Source organism: Vombatus ursinus, unplaced genomic scaffold (genome assembly GCF_900497805.2).
Source record: "Vombatus ursinus unplaced genomic scaffold, bare-nosed wombat genome assembly UNPS02014942.1, whole genome shotgun sequence".
Classification (NCBI taxonomy): Eukaryota; Metazoa; Chordata; class Mammalia; order Diprotodontia; family Vombatidae; genus Vombatus; species Vombatus ursinus.
The window spans coordinates 5,116,744-5,137,083 of record NW_020954720.1 but is presented as its reverse complement, the minus strand read 5'-3'; the positions used below and the strand labels follow the sequence as shown (position 1 = coordinate 5,137,083).

General features: G+C 34.9%; 1 protein-coding gene across 2 annotated transcripts in view; it reads right to left on the bottom strand.

The window, feature by feature from the left end:
• Window positions 1-20,340, bottom strand: part of MYCBP2 (MYC binding protein 2, E3 ubiquitin protein ligase) — a 269,948-nt gene that overhangs the window by 134,325 nt on the left and 115,283 nt on the right. For both annotated transcript variants that reach the window (XM_027844542.1, XM_027844541.1), the window contains 9 exons: window positions 19,482-19,756; window positions 17,549-17,770; window positions 15,830-16,021; window positions 13,293-13,499; window positions 8,173-8,304; window positions 6,996-7,174; window positions 6,010-6,152; window positions 5,298-5,398; window positions 292-510 (listed from right to left, as the gene is read on the bottom strand). In XM_027844542.1, the coding sequence (XP_027700343.1) occupies window positions 292-510; window positions 5,298-5,398; window positions 6,010-6,152; window positions 6,996-7,174; window positions 8,173-8,304; window positions 13,293-13,499; window positions 15,830-16,021; window positions 17,549-17,770; window positions 19,482-19,756 (1,670 nt within the window). The remainder of the gene's footprint in view (window positions 1-291; window positions 511-5,297; window positions 5,399-6,009; window positions 6,153-6,995; window positions 7,175-8,172; window positions 8,305-13,292; window positions 13,500-15,829; window positions 16,022-17,548; window positions 17,771-19,481; window positions 19,757-20,340) is intronic.

Below are 20,340 nucleotides of genomic sequence, written 5' to 3'. Positions count from 1 at the left end.
GGGTTTGTAAAACAGATGTATAGAACTAAATGACAGAAATTTTATATGTTGCCAAAGGCTGTGGATTTCTGATCTATTAAATGGGCAGACATATTTTAGGATCAAACCTATAATGAGTGTTATATCATGTCTGGCTAATAAACAATCTAAATACCTTCATGGTAGGGAGTATGTTTGATACTTCTTTTGTATACCCTTGGGCTGACCTAATAAGTTTATTACATGGGTCAAATTTTTTTTTAAATGGACAATGTAGAAAAAAATTCATAAAAATAACATTATATAACCTACCTTATAGTGCATAATACATGCAGGTTTATAGGGATGTTCACTCTCTATGACAGCATAGTGATTAGAGGTAGTACAAGCTGAAAGTCCTTGTTCAGGCTGGTTTCCTGTGGTGCTATCTGTTGATTGGTTAGGATTGAATGCAGGGGGTGCATATTTCTGATTTAAAATGGCAACAGAAGGAAGCAATTGCTGGACAAGGCCAAAGACTTCTACAGCCACCTAGGATGCAAAAGATTTTGTTCAACTTTTAATCTAGATCTTAGGTTTGGGTAGAGTTTCCCTTATCTAAATCTTGTATTCATACATACATTCAAAAATTTTAATATTACTTTATTCAACAAATATTTATTGAGTGACAACCACATGACACTCCTAAGTAGTTTTTTTTCCCCATTTTGGTTTAATTAGGATAAAGTCAATAGTTCACAACACTGAGCTAAATTATAGACTCCAAATTCCATTTATAAATTTCTAGATTCTCCAAAAATATACACCATATAGATAGGCTATATTTGTCTGCATATGTGTATAGGCATGTATATTTCAAATTGCTTTACATGCTTGTAAGATGATCAAATGGTTAAAGTTTTTGGCAACCAAGTTACTCAAAGATTACGTTGAGCTTTTCAGAATAATTATAGTTGTATATTGTAATTACAAACACTAACCTATGATAAGTTTTCTCCTTCAAAAAGAAATTTATTGAAGAGCAAACATATTAACTAAAATATAAGAAAATACTGAGATAAAATCTGAACAGATAATTTTAGTCTTTTCACAGCATAATCATGCTACTGAACAAAGGTAGAAAAAAAAATCACATATTATTCTGACCGAGTCCAACACAAATTTGTTATATAACCTAAACTCTACCCTCACTGCTGCTAGACAATCCTACACCTTCCTTAATTACACCTCCATTATCAACTCACTATCTACAGTGGTTCTTTCAAATCTTTTCATCCCTCCTCAAACCTTTCATGCCTTCCCTTCCACCAATCCTCCCAGCTGAGAACCTAACCTCATTATTTTACTGAAAAAGTTGAGGCCATTGTCTTGTGAGCTCCCTCTTCTCCCCTGTTCCTCAACTCTTATCACTCATATGCCTTCTGTCACTATTTCTTCTGTCACCCCATCTCACATAAAGAGGTAGACTTACTCCTTACCAAGGCAATCCCTAAACCCCAGACCTGTACAACTGATCTCATTCCATCCTGTCTCATCCAAAAGACTGCCTCCTCTGTCATTATCACATTTTACCATTTTTTTTTTTCCAATCCCTGTCTATCAGCTCCTTCTCTACTGCCTACAAGTATGCCCATGTCTCTCTTACCTTCAAAAACCCTCACTTGATCACTCCAACCCTGCTAACAATTGTTCTATATATATTCTCTACCCTTTGCGGCTAAACTCCTTGAGAAGGCTGTTTCCACCTTCTCTCCTCTTACTCTCTTCTTAACCCTTTACAATTCAGCTTTCTGACTTTATCAGTCTACCAAACTTCTCTCTCCAAAAGTATCAATGATCCACAAATTGTCGAATTCAATGGCTTTTTCTCAATCTTCATTTTCCTTGAACTTTATGCAACCTTTGACACTGTCGATCACCCTCTCCCCAGTACTCTCTTTTCTCTCGGTTTTTGGGACACCACTCCTGGTTTTCCTCTTAACTATCTAACTGCTCCTACTAGATTTCTTTTGCTGGATTGCTTATTTAGGTCACACCTTTTAACTACAGGTGTCCTATAGGGCTCTATCTTGGGTCCTTTCTTCTTTTCTCCCTTTATACTTCTTCACTTGGTGATCTCATCATATCACACGGATTTAATTACAATCTCTATGCTGATGATTCTCTAACCTACCTATTCTGCCCCTACCTCCCTTCCAACCGTCAATCTAGCATCTCCAACAGTCTTTCAGCCATCTTGAACTGTATGTCCAGGGCAGCTAGGTGGCACAGTGAATAGAGTACTTGGCCTATAGTCAGGAAGACTCATCTTCCTGAGTTTAAATCTGAGCTGTGTGACCCTTGGCAAATCACTTCACCCTGCTTGCCTCAGTTTCCTCAACTGTAAAATGAGCTGGAGAAAGAAATAGCAAACAACAGTATCTTTGCCAAGAAAATCCCAAATGGAGTCATGATTGTCAGACAATGACTGAACAACAAAAACATTAAATTCAACACGTCCAAAACTGAACTTACTATCTTTTCCCCTGCAAACTTCCCTATTACTGTAGACAGCACTACCTTTCTTCCAATCGCACAGGCTCACAACCTACATATCAACCTCAACTCCTCACTATCTGTCACCTTCTGTCCCCGCATCTATGTTGCCAAGAACTGTATATTTCCAGTTTTTGAAACATCTTTGAAATATCTCTTGAATATACCTTCTCTCCTTTGATACTGCCACCACCCTGGTATAGGCCCTCATCACTTCACACTTGGACTATTGTAACATCCTGCTAGTGGGTTAGCTTGCTTCAAATCTCTCCTACTCCAATCCATCTTTCATTCAACCACCAAGGGATTTTCCTAGTGCAAGACCAACCATGTCACATCATCTATCTGATAAATTCCAGTGGCTCCCTATCTATCACCTCCAAAATTAAACACAAAATGCTCTATTTGGTGTTCAAAGTCCTTCATAAGCCAGTTCCCCAACCTTTCCAGTCTTCTTATACCTTATTACTTGCCATATACTCTTTGATACAATGACACTAGCCTCCTTGGAGTTCCATGCATAAGACACTCCATCTCTTGGCACTAGTCATTTTCATTGGCTGTCTCCTATGACTAGTATGCTCTCTCTACTTATCTCTACCTCCCAACTTCAAGTACTAAAATCCCATCTTCTACAGGGAGCCTTTCCCAACCTTTCTTAATTTTAATGTCTGGTTCATTATTTCCTATTCATCCTATTTGTTTGTATGTATTTGTTTGCTTGTTGTCTCCCTCATCAATTTGTGGGTTACTTCAGAGCAGGGACTGTCTTTTGTCTTGGTGTTTTGTTTTGTCTTGTTTTTGGTAGTCTACGAATTAGCACAGTGCAGAGCACATAGTAGGCACTTAATAAATGTTTACTGATTGACATTGTGTTCTTGCCACATGGCAAAAAAAGTTATGATTTAGGATATCAATTTCAAGGAATATGACTATATGATGCCAATATATCTAGCTGAACAGTAAAAAATTTAAAATTTTACAATATTACTAGATTGACATTTTTAAGTGAAAAGCTATTTTAAGATAAAAATTATAGTCACAGAATAAAAACATACTCTCTAGTATCTTCGTTGGGGCCACATATACCATTCCACCAGGTGAAAATTTATCCTATTATTGAAAAACCTTCAGAAGACATCTCTGTCAGTAACTTCTTATCCTCATCTCTTCCTTCTACCTTCTTTCTAGTCTCAGAGAATTAAGTGACCTTCCTTTATGTCAAAACTTAACTTCTCCACTTATGCCATTGAACTTGTCTCCAGGATGTTGTCCCACGAATTATTTCAACTTGATTTCTCTTCTTTAAATTCTCCTTCTGTTACCTCTTACCCTACTGTGTACAAGTATGCTTAGGGCTTCCCTCACTTAAAAAACAAAAAGACGAAACAACAATATACTCCCCTTCCTTTAACCCTGCTAAACATGACCTGAATAAGCGATCCAGCAAAAGAGATCTGGAAGGAGCAGTTAGATAGGTAAGAGGAAAACCTATTGCCCTAGGTCCCTTTTCCTTTTCATTATTAAACTTCTACAAAGAGGCACTGTCTCATTCCTAAGCCTTTTGCAATGTAATGTGGCTCTCATTCCAAGTGGTCTTTTGAATCTGTTTTTTCCAAGGTCACAAATGAACTCTTCATCTTAACTAAAGGTTAAATACAAAGGCCAGTGTTTCTATAGCATTTGACACTGCTAGAAATTCTCTATCTTTGTCTTCTGTGACAGGGTTCTTTACATATCCACTCACTTCTAAGTTTCATTTGATAATAAACTGGTCTCCCCCAACTTGGTAAGTGTGGATAGGAACCCCCAAGTTCATTCTCTCTCTTCTTCTTCTTCTTTTTTTTTAAATTTTGGAGGCAAGTAAGTACCTGAGGCAAGATTTGAAGTTAGGCCCTCCTGGCTCTAGGGCCGGTGCTCTATCCACTGTGCCACCTAGCTACCCCCCCACCCCTCCTCTCCTTTCATCCTTAGTGATCTCATCCATCTGCTGGGCAAAGAGGTCTTTGTGGCTGAATCATGTAGTCAGTGCTCCAGCCAAACAGCCTACTTCCTGAGCTCCACACATGACCTTCCACTTCCCATCTCGGTAGGCTTTTACAGAGGATGTCCTGTGTGTCTGGAATTCAAGCTTTTACCTTTACCTCAAAGAATACTTATCCTCTTCATGGTTCAGGTCAGGTGCTTTCTTCTACAAGAGATTCATCCTCATCTCCAGAGTTCGTAGGGTCCTCCATCCTGCTCTCTCCCCCCCAAACCCTTTTTGTGTATATTTTCTACTTCTTCTCCGGTTTCATGTGGATTTTCCTCAATAGGACTTAAAGCTACTTGTGAGCAGGGACTGAGCCTGATGCACACTGACTAGCACAGGGCAGGCATTTATAAATGCCTATTATTATAGAATATTATTCAATGTAGCCAAAACCACAGTTTCTTTACTTCCCTTCTTTACTCTCCTATTTCAAAAAATCTTCTAGTCATTCAGTGTTTGAAATCTGAGCAGTGCTATCTCCATTTTTTGAGTTCTCCACATTCTTCATTATTTGTAAAAAGTACACAGGCACAGAACAATCCAGTAACGATTTTCACTAGTACTTAAAACTTGAAGTAAGGTTTACTTCAAGATTCTTACCTTCTTTTATATTGCAAGCCATTATAATATTTGCTTTCAAAACTCAAGCCTAAGTGTATGTACTTGAAATTGTAACGATTTCTTGTAAACAGAACTGTCTAAAATTTCAGTACTTTAAGTATAAAATTAAACAGAGAACTAAGTTACATACCTTAGGAATAGCTGCAGCTACTGGTCCTATGTAGGCTATTATAAGAGGAAGCAGCATGGAAAATAGACTGGAAGAACTAAGCAATTCTGGAATGTCATCAGCTGAAAGAATATTAAAACAACATTTAGAACATAATTTAATTGTTTTTAAAGCAATATCTATCTCTCTGTAAGTCCTATGTAAATGCTTTCCAAAGGTAATGTTTTGTCTACATATTTTTAAAGTGAGTAATATATAATTTTTTTTGCTATAAATCTTACAATAGAACGTATACATACATACATATATATATATATAGATATATATATATATATATTTGATGATAAAATAACCCCCTACTCATCACTCTTGAAAAATACTTTAGAAAAAAGAAAGAAACAAGAATAGCAATAAGGGCAAGATCTGCCTAGAGTGGACAACAGTTTTGGAGCCAGGTATATAGCTCCAGCTTTTGCTTTACTATTATTAACAGAGATGGGAAAGCAACGGCTCAGGTCATTCAAGATATAGGATTTATTCCCTGCAGACTGAGTGAGAAAGTATCAGTTATGTCAAATGTACAGCAATGACTCCAATTGGTTTTACACAGGTCAAATACACATTGGGGAATCCCTGTTTGCCCCTCAAAAGATAATACCTTCAACAGTCTATTGTTCTGCATAACAAGAAATTAATGAGGCAAGATATTAAAAAAAAGAAAAAGGAATCTTACCATCTACAGCAAGGGCTCTGTGTAGGAGGTCTTTAGCTGCTCTAACCACAGTACTCACAACAGAGAGAGCTCTACTACAGTTTTTATCTTCTTCATTAGCTTTACTCAAAAGCTGGGACTGCAAATCTCCATCATATTCACTCCTATATATTTACAGTAAAAGAAAGACCACTAAATAAGATCTTTTTACCCAGGTAAGAAATGCATGTCCATTACAATTACGGCACTCTAGAAACACATTTTTTTTGTCAGTGGCTCCTCACTGAGCTAGTATGAAACTCAAACCTGAATTGACCTTAGAGATCATCTAGTCTAGTCCTCTCCTATTTTAAAGATGAAAAACTGAGGCTTACAGAGCTTAAGTGACTTCCCAGAATCACGGGGTCAGAACTAAAAGGGCCCCTAGGTTTTATGTAGGTTACAAAGAATAAGTAGCAGAGCTAGGAATAGAACCCATGATCTATGATCACAAATTCAGTGTTCTTACCACTACTCTATACTGACCCCTTGAATGATCATCCAATAATACAGCAAGATTTTGTTACGTTATGAGAGGGTATAATTGAGTATCAAGACCATTAAATGAAATAATATTGTCTAGAGTAATGTTATAAAAGCTACACATGTAAAATGAAGATGATATGAGGTGATTAATAACATCCTGAAGCATTCATATTTAAGGAGAATACTAAAATGGAAAAACAACTCAAAATGAAATCAGGGTAAATACTGGCTTCATATTTAACAACCATTTATTAAGTATTAAGTGCTAGGTACTAAGAATGAGAAAGAAAGCATAATACCTACTCAAGGTGCCTATACAGATAAGGTACCACAAAGTAGCTCCCAATAAATTTCAAAGAGAGGGACAAAGTGCTGACAGGGCTCATGGAAGAAAAACAAAATTAAAATTGAATTATAAATATTCATGGTTTCACCTTGTAGGTTAACGCATTCACTCTTTTTATTAAAAACACATCACCTACCTATAGTAAAGGATTTGTGGAATTTGTCCTCTTGTTTGGTTTGTGCCATTACTACTTAAACTACATGTACTGAATGTAAATGTAACACCATCAGGACATTGGACTGTGGTCATTCCTCCATCTCCATTGGCTGTACGGCTTCCATAATTCCTTAAACGAACAGCATATTTCACATTTTCCTTTAAAATAGAAGACAGAAACAATGTTAACATGCCTTTATAATTTACATGTGATATACACTAAAATAAATTACTTTATACTGTGATTCTTTCTCAAGTCAAAAAGCATTTATGAAGTGACTATGTTTCAGTCACAAAGCTAAATACTGAAGATACAAAGAAAGGCAAAAAGATAGTCCCTGATCTTAAGGATGCCATAGTCTAATGAGGGTGAAACATGCGAATAACTAATTACAAACAAGATATATACAGGAAAAAGTAGAGATATTCAACAGGGGAAAGTGTATAGATAAATTTGCTCTGACTTTTTACTTTGGCTTATAAAATTCATGAGCAATATGATTAAGCATAAATAATTTCACACGGATTATGGGGAATGTGTCTTCACTAATATTCATTTATGTGGTATAAATCCAAGGAAAGATATAAAAATACTTTCCTGTTTAATCAGTGTGATAAGAAGAGGCAATGATCTAAATAGACCAGTCCTTGATGTTATAGATGAAACTTTATTATTAGGATATTTTGGTAGTTCAATAACTAAAGTCACTTTTATAAGGTCTAAAGTTGACTTGCAAAGTATTAATTTCTGCTCTATAGTAAGATTCCAATGCCATTTTTTTATGATTCTTTCAATATAAAAAATAAATTATTAATAGCAAATCAAATTGCATTCAATGATAACAATAAGTTTTTGCATTTTTAACACTTCCTGTTACAGTCTTAACTGATGTTTTTAATTTATAAGTCGTAACAAGATATCTTTTATGGTTATCATATATCTATTTGTATACAAAGTCAAAAATATGATGAGCATTATATACAAAGATACAACTCAATAAATAGGTTATTTTCAGGTAGAGGATGGATTAGGACCAGCTATATCAATGAAAATTTATAAAATATTTTTATTGTCTTTAAGACAATAAAAATGCATTTTTTTTTCTTTAAAGCACTGTTATCCATTACCAAGAAAACATAACATTTTTTCAACTTACTTTTAAAGGAACAACTTTATCAAGTCTGATTTCAGCTATGTCACTAGGAGAATCATCAGTTGTATAGGTTCCTTTGACTAATTCCAAGGATGTCCATCTGTGTGAATGAGTTGAATCTCCTGCATGCTCACTCTAATTAAAAAAAAAATTCCATTTTAAAAGCTCCAAAATGTGCAACCATGAAAAGTTCTATAATGCTTAAATGGCAAAACTTTTAAAAGTCTACAAAAATATTTATTTCATTGATGATCTTCAATACTTCCAAGTAAATTTTCTCATATGCAAAACACATTATGTTAGATCATAGTACACTTTGTTAAAAATCCTTCTTGATTTTACTTTATTATTTGAACACTTGAGTTTTTTACAAATACCACAGCTGTTTCTCCCTTCATGTTATACAACTTTTCCTCCTCTTCATAGAAACACAAGATCATAAAAAATCCTGTGCCAGAAGGGATATCTGAGATCTAGTCCAACCCCATAATTGTGTTTCTAAAATATAAAATTATTTATCTACCAAAATACTAATATACTTAGAATTACATATTATGGGAACATAAGTTATATTCAATAGCAAAAAAGCTTCAGCACTTAATATATGTTAAGGTTATTTTTCATTTATGAGAAATTATACATATTTTATGACTAAAAATAGTACTTCAAAGACTAAATCCATTATGATTAGTTATATCACTATCTCCTAAAAAAAATGAACAATTCAAGTTCAACATTCCCCAAATACACAAGAGAAAATTTCATCCTGTTCTCTTCCAAGTCCTGTCTCTACGCCTAGAATGGATTCCATCCACATTTGTTCCTTCTGAAATCCCTTACTTTTTTTCAAGGTTCAGCTTAGTGTCAGTTCCTTGAAGCTTTCATGAGCCCTGCAGCTATAAGCGATCTTACAATCCCCATTATCTCACCCCTTTTACTCGACCTCTCCTTCAGAATGATCTATATTACTCTGTTCTTCTAATCTTAGATTTATAAGGTTCTTGGGGTTACAGACTATGTCACAAGGACCTAGCACGGTGCATTTGCACATAATAGGTACTTAATAAAAATTCAATCAATATATGAACATTTACTAAGCACCTACTATGTGCCCAGGCACTGTACAAAATGCTGAAGACACAAAGATAAAAGTCAAACAGTCCCCACCTTAAAGGAGTTCTCATTCATTTGAGGAAAGATAACCTGTACATACAAAAGTACATGCAAATATGCAATGTAATAGAGGTAAATGGGAAAGACAGTAAAAGCAAGAAGACAGAAGTGGGGGGTGAGGTGAGGGTACGTGGTAATTAGGAAAACCTCCAGAGAAGTTGGTGTCTGAGCTGAGCTTTGAAAGAAACTAAGGATTTTAAGAGGCAAAAAGGTGAGGTTCATTCCAGGCACGGCAGACAGTCTATGAAAAGACACAAAGCTGGAAGATGGAGTGTTATGTGGGAGGAAAAGCAAGAAGTGCAATTTAAGCATAATGAACAATAAGGGGAGAAAAGTAGGTTGGAGTCAGGTTAGGAAGAACTTGAAGGGCCAAACAGAGAAGCTTGCATTTGATCTTAAAGGTAATTAGAATCCACAAGAATTTACTGAGTTGAGAGGAATAACAGGATCAGGATGCATTTCAGAAAAGTGTTAGCAGCTATGAGGAGGATGGAGTAGGGAGGGGAGAGAATTGAGACAGGGAGACCAATTAGGACCAATTATTCCCACAGTGCAGGCAAGAAGAACTTCAATTAGGGTGGTGGTCAGGAGCAGAGACAAAGGGACTGATTTGAGAGGTACTACAGAGGTAGAATCCACAACACCTGAAAAGGGATCAGCTATAGGGGATAAGGTAAGGAGTTGAAAAGGACTCTAAGATTGCAAAGTTGGGTGACTTGGAAGAATGATGATGTCACTGGGAGAAATGTGGAAGTCTAGAACAGGTCTTCTTAAACTTTTTCCACTTGTAACCTATTTTCGTGTTTTGGCAATGTTTGTTGGCGCTGTGTGGGCATGATGGCACGGGCAGTGCAAAGTACGCATGTTGCGTGTTCAGAACCAAGGCTGCGATAAAGTTGTATGATGCAACACAAGTGTGGCAAGTGCTGCCACACCTCGGATTCATCACGTGTTTGGTTTTGAAGTTTCGGTTGTTGAGCATTCAGAAACCTTTTACTGTTGCCAAAACTTCTGTGACCCAATATGGGGTTGTGACCCACAATTTAAGAGGTCTAGAAGAGGGGTGGGTTTTGTGGAAAGGATAATTTTGGTGTTTTGAATTAGCCCTTCTAATTCTAACTTCAAAAGTCAATAATTCTGTTCATTTTTACTGATATTCCAAAACTCCTCACTACTAATATGCTATTTCTACCTTGTTATCTATGTATTTCCATAATCCAAGATTATCTGTGTGCTATTTATAGATTCTACTTATGCACAAACATAAATCCAATTAAATGTCAGATATGAGGGTCAGCATGGAATACTGTTAAAAACTCCAGACTGAGAATGAGACATGAATTATAGTACTAGTTCAGTCCTTAAGTAGTTATATGACATTTCTTAGATAAACCACTGTAAGCATTTGTTTCTCAGTTTTAAATTTAAGGAGTTTGGTAACCTTAACCTCTAAAATTATATGATTCCTTTCTGAATGACTAGACATATTCCACTGCCTAAAATAGAAATTTGTATCCTTTCTTGGTTTTTGCTCTGCTTTATCACAGCCAACTTCTAAGTAAAGATATCACAAAACTAAAGAATCATGAATTAGAATTCTATTGCAGAATTTCCCAGACATTGGTCCATAGGTTGATTCTAGTCTGCAAGGTAAATCTTCTCTACTACATAATAGCAATACTTATCATGTATCTGCCTCCAGCTCAACACCTATAAAATGGTGCTCAAATATACTTTTTAACTTTTGGTCTACTCTGTTTCTAATGTAGCCCTAAAGAAGCTACTGATACAAAGCGCAGTGGCCTGTTATTTTTCTACTTGCCTTACATGATGGCTTCCTGAAAGATGTGTTAAAGTATTAAAGTCTCAATAAGTTTTTACTAATTCCTAGGACAAAGATAATGTGGATCTTATGCCCTGTAGCATTGATGACAAGTATAAATATGTAAGATGACACACAAAATCAGAGAATACAGAATTGGAATGAACTTGATCTGGTCCAAGATTTCTTAACCAGGGTCCTCTGAATGTTTTTTTAATTTGGATAACTGTATTTTAATATAATTTTTTTCCTTTACAATCTCATGTATTTTATTTTATTCATTTAAAAACATTATTCTCAGAAGGAGATGATAGATTTAACCAAAATGCCAAAAGGGTCCACGACACAAAAAAGTTTAGAACCTCTACTCTAGTTAAACATCCTACCCAAAGGATGAATACTTTCTACAGTGTCCTAACAAATGTCGTCTAGCTTCCATATGGCACCTCTGCCATTGGGAGACTAAATACTCCCTCAAGAAGGCCATTCTATTTGCAAATAGGTTTAAATGTCAGTAAAACACTTTTTTTTTAACATAGATATTTGTCACATTCTAAATGTAGTTTATGGGTTCTAATTCTGCTCTCTGGGGAAAAGCAATCTAATACCTCTTCCAGATGATAACCCTTCAAAAATTTAAAAAAAAATCTATCATGCTTCTGGGATAAGAACTCATTATTTGACAAAAACTGCTGGGAAAACTGGAAAAGAATATGGCAGAAACTAGGCATAGATCAAAATGTCGTACCATATACCAAAATAAAGTCAAAATGGGTTCATGATTTAGATATAAAGGCTGATACTGTAAACAAACTGGGAAAGCAAGGAATAGTTTACCTATCAGATTTATGGAGAACAGAAGAATTCATGACCAAACAGCAGATAGAAACAAAATGCAAAATGATTAACTTTGATTACATTAAACTGAAAAGTTTTTGCACAAACAAAGCAAATGTAACCAAGATTAGAAGGAAAGAAGAAAACTGGGAAAGAATTTTTACAACCAGTGTCTCTGATAAGGGCCTCATTTCTAAAATACATAGAGAATTAAGTCAAATTTATAAGAATACAAGTCATTCCCCAATTGATAAATGGTCAAAGGATATGAACAGGCAGTTTTCAGATGAAGAAATTGAAGCCATCTATAGTGATATGAAAAAATGCTCTAAATCACTATTGATTAGAGAAATGCAAATCAAAGCAACTCTGAGGTACCACATCACACCTATCAGATTGGCCAACATGACAAAACAGGAAAACTATAAATGTTGGAGAAGATGTGGGAAAATTGGAACACTAATGCATTGTTGGTGGAGTTGTGAAATGATCCAACCATTTTGGAGAGCAATTTGGAACTATGCCCAAAGGGCTATAAAAATGTGCATACCCTTTGACCCAGCAATACCACTTCTAGGGCTGTATCCTAAAGAGATCATATAAATGGGAAAAGGACCCACACGTACAAAAATATTTATAGCAGCTCTTTGTGGTGGCAAAAAATTGGAAATTGAGAGGATGCTCATCAATTGGGGAATGGCTGAACAAGTTGTAGTATATGAATGTAATGAAATACTATTATGCTATAAGAAATGATGAGCAGGCAGACCTCAGAAAAACCTGGAAAGACTTGTATGGTCTGATGCTGAGTGAAGTGAGCAGAACCAGAAGAATGTTGTACACAGTAACAGCCACATTGTGAGATGACTGGCGTTGATAGACTTAGTTCTTCTCAGCAATGCAAGGATCTAAGACATCTCCAAAGGCCTCATGATGGAAAATGCTATCCACATCCAAAGAAAGAACCATGGAGTTTGAATGCAGATCAAACCATACTATTTGCTATTTTTTTCTTCTGTTGTGTTTTGTTTCCTCTTTCTGGTGGTTCCTCCTATTGGTTCTAATTCTTCCTTACAACATTCATTAATGTGAAAATATGTTTAGTAGGAATGTATATGTATAGCCTATATCAGATTGCAAACCATCTTGGGGAGGGAGGTAGGGAGCGAGGGGGAGAAAAATTTAAAACTCAAAAGCTTATGGAAGTTATTGTTGATAAATCAAAATACATTAATTAAAAAAATCTATCATGCTAACACTATTGTAATGTTAACTCAAAAGCAGTACTTACATCATCAACTAAGACTTCTAATTCATATTCATGAATTCCTCCTCCTCCATAGACAGAAAAGCCAACCACAACTATACCAGGTTTGTCTACAGAAAAACAGATTGCATCAGGAGACCCATTTCCAGTATTCCAACTTCTTCCTTGACTTGTTTTAGTGAATCGGTTAGCACTGGATTTGACAGAATGAAGAGAGTTAATTCCATCAACCTGTTAAAATGTAAAAGAAACCATTATTAATTTCATAGTACCAAGCAGCAATATTACTTTATCAATCCCTGTAAATTTTATTTGAAAGTTTCTAGACAGTAGCCTAATATACAAATATATAGTACCTGATGTTAACTGGTTCCTCAACAGAAAATGCTGGGAGAAATAAGTCAACAAGAAAGTTTTATGAAAGGGGGAAGAATTAATTGAGGGGTTTCACAACTTTGTACTTAGATTTGGTTATAAAATATTACCAGAATTTATGGAACCTATACATCATATCCAGAAGAACTACAAGAACAATTCAGATTTTAGCATTCCAAGTGTAACCAGTAGAAAATGTTTTTCTACTAAATTCTCATAATTTTCTCATCATTTTTTGAAAAACAGCATGTTCTCAGAGTTTCATTCAAATTCATATACTTGAATGACTTTCTGATGTGTGCGTGTGTGTTGGGGAAGGTGGGAAGATCTGTCATTTCACTACTGTCGGAAACTCCCTCTACCCTTGCAGATCAACAACTATTCAGAAAGACCTTACAGTACCCAAATATATTCCCTTAAGGAGCAAACAGTTTCAATCAAAACAGAAAAAAAAGCAAGATATGGTGATAGCTTTTTTATATTTACTTCAAATAATTAGAAAACACTGATTGCTATAAAAATGCCAGCTATATTTTGTGAACTATAACAAAAGAATTGAAATTGTGGTAAGGAATACCAGTCATACAAACAATATCAGTTTGCTAAATAGGTATCCAAGGCATATGCCTCTGACTTAGCCAAATATGTAATTTGGTGTAGGGGTCAAGGAAAATTGTTCCGGTTTACGGCATATTAAACTAGAAGGCCCTACTTCTGACCCAGGTTGGCCTTAGAGATTCAAGGAAACTGGATAGAAGAATTTGTGTCAGGACTAACTAAAACACGCCGTCCAAGAATGCTATGAGTGTCTTGGGACCCCCAGGGTAGGTCTACAGCTACTCTTTTTAAGTTCTGAAGATTACCCTGGTTTAGAAATGTAAACTCTTTAAGCACTATTTGACAATATGTTACATATATCCTTGGAACCCACTCAGAGACTACTTAACATTTAGTAATATTCAAAAACAATTATTTGAATTTGAAATATAGCAGGTGAGGGAACCTGGGATCCTCCTGATCCATAGCCACCCATACTTAGAAAACATTTCAGAAAAGAATGTTTTCTCAATGTAAGGCCGTGGAATTCATGTGGAGCCATAGAATTACAGAGCAGTACACTGAGCCAGAATGTTTCTCTAAACAAATAAGGAATCTGGATTGAAGTGGTAAGGAGAAGAGAATAAGCACTACAGTTTATCTGTAGGGGGCAGGAGGAGAAGAACCTCAAAAAAAGACATTAGAGACATATACTAAGACAAGAAAAAGTCAAAATAACAAAAAATTATATAAAGTTTTAAAATGCAGCAAGCTGCCTGCCACAAGAAGTCCCCAACAAGAAATTTGGTAACTAAGGGCCCAGAATACTTGGTAGCTTTTAAATACTATATTTTTCATAACACATTGTACTCAATACCTTCAAAGTTAAGAGGCATATCAGTTTTGTGAATATTTGAAGAGAGTTAACATCCTTCCAAGTCTTCTCTTCAAATAATGGTATCAAGAATTTAATAAATCCTTATTGAATGACTGATTGACTTTTCATCGTAGAGAAAAGGAAACTGAGCAATAGAAAGGTAAAGTGACTTGGCCACACACACACAGCCACCAGAGGGCAAAGCCAGGATTGGATAGATCCCTGGTATTTTATCCTCTAATTTACTGATCTTTCTACTCTATCACACTTTTTCTTCACTAAAAACACTTGTGATTGTAAAATAATCCAGGATTTTGAGCATTGTGAGCCTTTATTTTCCAGCTAAAAATTACTTTGTACTGCTGTCTTTAAAAAAAAAAAAAGATTTAAAGCATGTCAGAAAGGGCTGGATTTGCTAGGAGACCATGTTCAAAATACTTATAAAGGGAGAATAAAAGAAAACTTTTGCCAGCTTTCTTTAATTTGTATGCTTAGTTTTATTTGAAATTAATTTTAAGGGGCAGCTAGGTGGCGCAGTAGACAGAGCACCAGCCCTGAAGTCAGGAGGACCCGAGTTCAAATGCGACCTCAGACCAAACACTTGACACGTACTATCTGTGTGACCTTGGGCAAGTCACTTAACCCCAATTGCCTTACCAAAAAAACAAAACAAAACAAAACAAAAAACCAAAAGAAATTAATTTTAAATAAAAATCTTATGGTTTATTTAGAAGAATACATATTATAAAACTGTAAATAACACAATCATTACCTCAGATCCAAGGGCTGATGCTGTAAGTTCACTCACAATACTAGCAAGTAATCCGCAAGTATTAGAGACTAGATGGGAGGAGAAGAGCTCATTTTCTCGTCTTAGGCTATTTCTGACTGGTAACACAACAATAACTAACATCTTCTCCAGAACTTCACGAAAGCTTGTCATTCCAGAGATATTCTCCTCACTCTATGATATAAGGAAAGATAAAACAGAATATATAGAAAATGCTGCCTTAGTTTCATCAATATGGAAATACATTCAAAATCATTTTTTTAAAGACTGTTTTTAAAATCCATACTTGAATAGAAATTACATTAAGTCTTAAGAAAATTTTCATTGTCTAAACTCATTTTTTCATTTGATCATTTTTATGGTCTTTTCATTTCTGTAATAAAAGCAGCTTACTTTTAAAACTTACACTAAACCTGCCCCATGACAACTATGTAAGATAAGTGGTGCAAGTATTACTCCAATTTTACAAGTGGGGTAATTGTTTTATTTGACATTTTTCACATGTTTGACATTTAATGAAGAAAGATAAAGTGGCTTCCCAAGGGCACAAATCTAATTAAGCATCAGAATCAGGACTCCAACCCAGGTCTTCTGATTTCAAGAGCTTTCTGTATTTTTTATTTTAACAAGGAGTAGGTATCTATTCTATTTCATCTACTAGAAAAAGAAGATTTGAAACTATGAAAGGAGCTGTACATAATTTCACACTAATATGCAGAGTCAGTCTTAGCCTTTTATCTTGAAGTTCTCAGCAATGGAGCCTCCCTTCCTCCCCAGACACCACTGGCGTATTTCACTGTGTAATATAATTTAACATTGTTCTTATATTTTAAAAATAAACAATCATTTTATCCTTTTTTGGTATCTGAGATGCCAAGAACGCAAAAACAACCAAAAAAGTAATTTAAATTTAAATTATGGCTTGTATATATTAATTAAAGGACAAATATAAAGGAAAAACTGATTCATTTACAATGATTCATTTGAGGGTATAGCTAAGGCATATTTAATCCTAAAAAAGTTATAACAGTAACCTCATTAAGCATACTGATATATTTCAAACACAGCATACACTGTGGTCAGAATGGAGTAAAATAAATCAGTGATTTTTTTGAGTCTCAAATAAACTGGGGAACAAAATTCTATCTTGAATGAAATATTTATTCAAAATCTTCATAATGATAACTTTGTGTAAATCATACATATCACATCTTCTACATTTTGAAACTAAAAAAATCACTAACAATACAAAGATTCTGTAATGTCTTTTTTCTATGAGAAGTCATGAAATAAAAACTGAAGATATTCAGAAAAGTAAACTTAAATACATATTTTCCTTTTTGGAATGTTTAAGTAAATTTTAAAAAGCAGTGAATTTCAAATATTAGTATTCTCTTTTAAAAATATTTTAAGTCTCACATTTCTCCAAGGTAATGCCTTACCACAATAAAAGTGATATTTAATGATTCTGGAGAAACTGTAACAAAATTAAATTTGTTCTACAGATGTACAGCTGGGAATTCTCCTTAAAGCAGGTTAATCTTGTGAAAATTAGCAAAGAAGAAAATTAACATTTGGCAGCAGATTAGAATTAGGTTAGAATAAAAAGCAACAAAAAGTAAAAGACTTCATTTCTTAATTTAATAAGTAAAAGACAGTCAAAATTTCATTTTCCTGGGAAAAATAATAATCAATTCTGACCTGACTGAGTTTTTCCATGTGTGCTACCAACAGAGGAAATCGGTGAGCCAGGGCAGAGTCGTTTTCAGTGCTGACTTGTTTAACAATGGATCGAAGTAATACTTCTCCATCATAGGCAATGGGAAAGATAGAGGTCAACTTGACAGATGTGTGACATAAAGCTGACATAACAGCTGCAAGCAGTCGGCTACTTGATGTCTTGAAATTCGCTTCTTGGATATCCTTTGACAAAAGACCCAGGCCCCACACCAAAATAGATTAATGTAAGTTCCAAGAATTAAATAAATACAGATCAATGACAATGTTTTTGGAATTAGACTGAATTGCACTGAAATTCAGATGGCCACTTTTGCTATGAAATTCTACAAAAACAAATGTTACTATTTAAAAACAAAGATTTTTGTAAAGATCAGTTACTTATTTTATGGAAATTAAAAAATAATGAACAAGGAAAGTTTAGGGAATCCTTCCAGCTTCAATCATCATACACATATATAGCCTAAAGTTGTAACTGCCTGGCATTTTTCAGCACCATCTGAAAAAAGATCATTTCAATACTAGTGGCAACTTCCTGTCCTTTACATGTGTGCCAAACTGTGAACAAAAATTAAAATTTTCCTCCTGATTTTGGTTTACCTAACTACATACTAAATAGGGTAAACCAGAAATCCCTTGCACTTATAACTTCATAATACTATCCAATTACCCCATGTTAGTTATTCAGAAAAATGGGCAACAAACTATAAAACTAGAATGAAATAAAAGATCCCACTATGCAAAAACAAACATAGGAGAGAAAAAAATCTTAGAGGCAATCCTTGATATGTGTTAGTTAACTTTGTCCTAAACTGACTGAATTCTATACTTTAAATTCTATACTTTAAATCAGAGTTCACAAACTTCTTTGGTATAATGCCTCCTTTAAAAGAAAAATTACTCAGTGCCCCTCTGGATATCTACTTCTAACCCTTTAACAGTTGTTGTTTTTTTTTTAAATTTGCGTCACCCAAGGCTATTACTGACCTCCTGGATTGTTCCAGTGCTCCCTGGGGATAGTATCATCCACTTTGGGAACCTATTTTAAATCCACTTTTATTACTAATCTCATGGCTCTTCACCTCTCTCCAAGGTACTAATATGCTGCATTTAAAAAATGGACAATTCTGTTATACTAAGCAAGGCAAGGTAGTAAGGAATGATTGTAGATAGTGAGCTGTTTAGTATTGAGCTGTGGAGTACAGGAGATGCCATAAATTTGTAGAGAACTCAATATTTACCATCCTAGAATTGAGAGACTTACTAGCCCTGAGAATGAGGTCTCTGGCTAATATGCCATATTGGTACAGAGAATCCCACACTTGAGTAATAAAGAGGAATATTTAATAAATTTCTAAATTTTATTATTCCAAATTGCAGTTCTCCTCCAGGAGAGTTTATCTTTTGCTTCTATACATTTTCACAGGCTGTTACCTATGCCTGGAATGTCTGACTTCTTCACTTTTGATTCCTAAACCTCTCCCTACAAGGCTTATTTTAAGAACATCCTTTGTTTACAGGCCTCTCCTGATTCCTGTAGTTGTTTGTATCTTTTCTTGCAAAATAACCAGGTATTTATTTCATGAACAGCATGATGGAACCTGTATATGAAACTTTTAAATTCCCCTAGTAGAACATAAGCTCCTTTAGGGGAGGGATTATTTGCTTCTGCATTTGTATTCTAGCACCTCATATACATTGTCTGGCACAGAGCAGTCACTTAATAAAACTGTGTGGTGTGATTGGTATCAATCCACATAAAAAATATCAAACATCTATGTGAATCTGAAATTTTGTCAGGGGCCATAATCCAGACCAACTTTGTGTTTTAGCTCTCTTTTAAAATACAATCTAAAGCAGGAGAATTTCTACCAGTGTATTGTGGTACTTAACATACCTGATCCAAACAATTGAGGAGATCACAAAGGCAAGCCCACTGCAGGGCAGGGGTTGGGTAGAAAGAATGAAAGCAGGCTGTGAAGGTATTATGACACTCCTGAAGGACGGCCTCCAGAAGACTCAACGGCTGACTAAGATACCCTTGGGGATCATTATCCAACTTGACCATGCAGTGATCAACTCCTTCAGATAAAATTTTTCGTAGTAAAGTTCTGGTTTTCCCAATACATTCTGCTAATTTACTTGTTTCTTCTACAACTGCTTTAGCAGTAGCTATAAGGGAACAAAATGAAGTGTAAACACATAACAATAGTGGACTAAAAAAAACTCTCTTAAAATGCATAGCATAATCATAAATATTTATACATAAATAATGAAACAAGTTATACTTTGGCCAAAATTCCTTTGCTTATGTTTACCACACATGAAATATTAGTCACTCAAATTAGTTTTAATATTTAAGTCAAAATACTCAAAATACTTTTAGTTACTATAATAGTTTTCCTAAATTGATACAGTACTAGGGTATTAAAAATTTGAAATATATTGTTTTGATATGTTTTAGTAGTTACACATAAATGACCTGATTTTAAAATTATAACTTAGTTATCCAAAATGAATACATTTGGCCAATAAAACAACATTTACTTAGAGTAGTTCTTTAGAACCTGACTTGTCTTTTTTTTTTGGGTGAGGCAATTGGGGTTAAGTGACTTGCCCAGAGTCACACAACTAGTGAGTGTTATATGTCTGATACTGCATTTAAACTCAGGTCCTCCTGCCTCCAGGGCTAGTGCTCTATGCACTGCGCCACCTAGCTGCCCCTTGTCTTTTTCTTTTAAAAAATGACAAGTCAA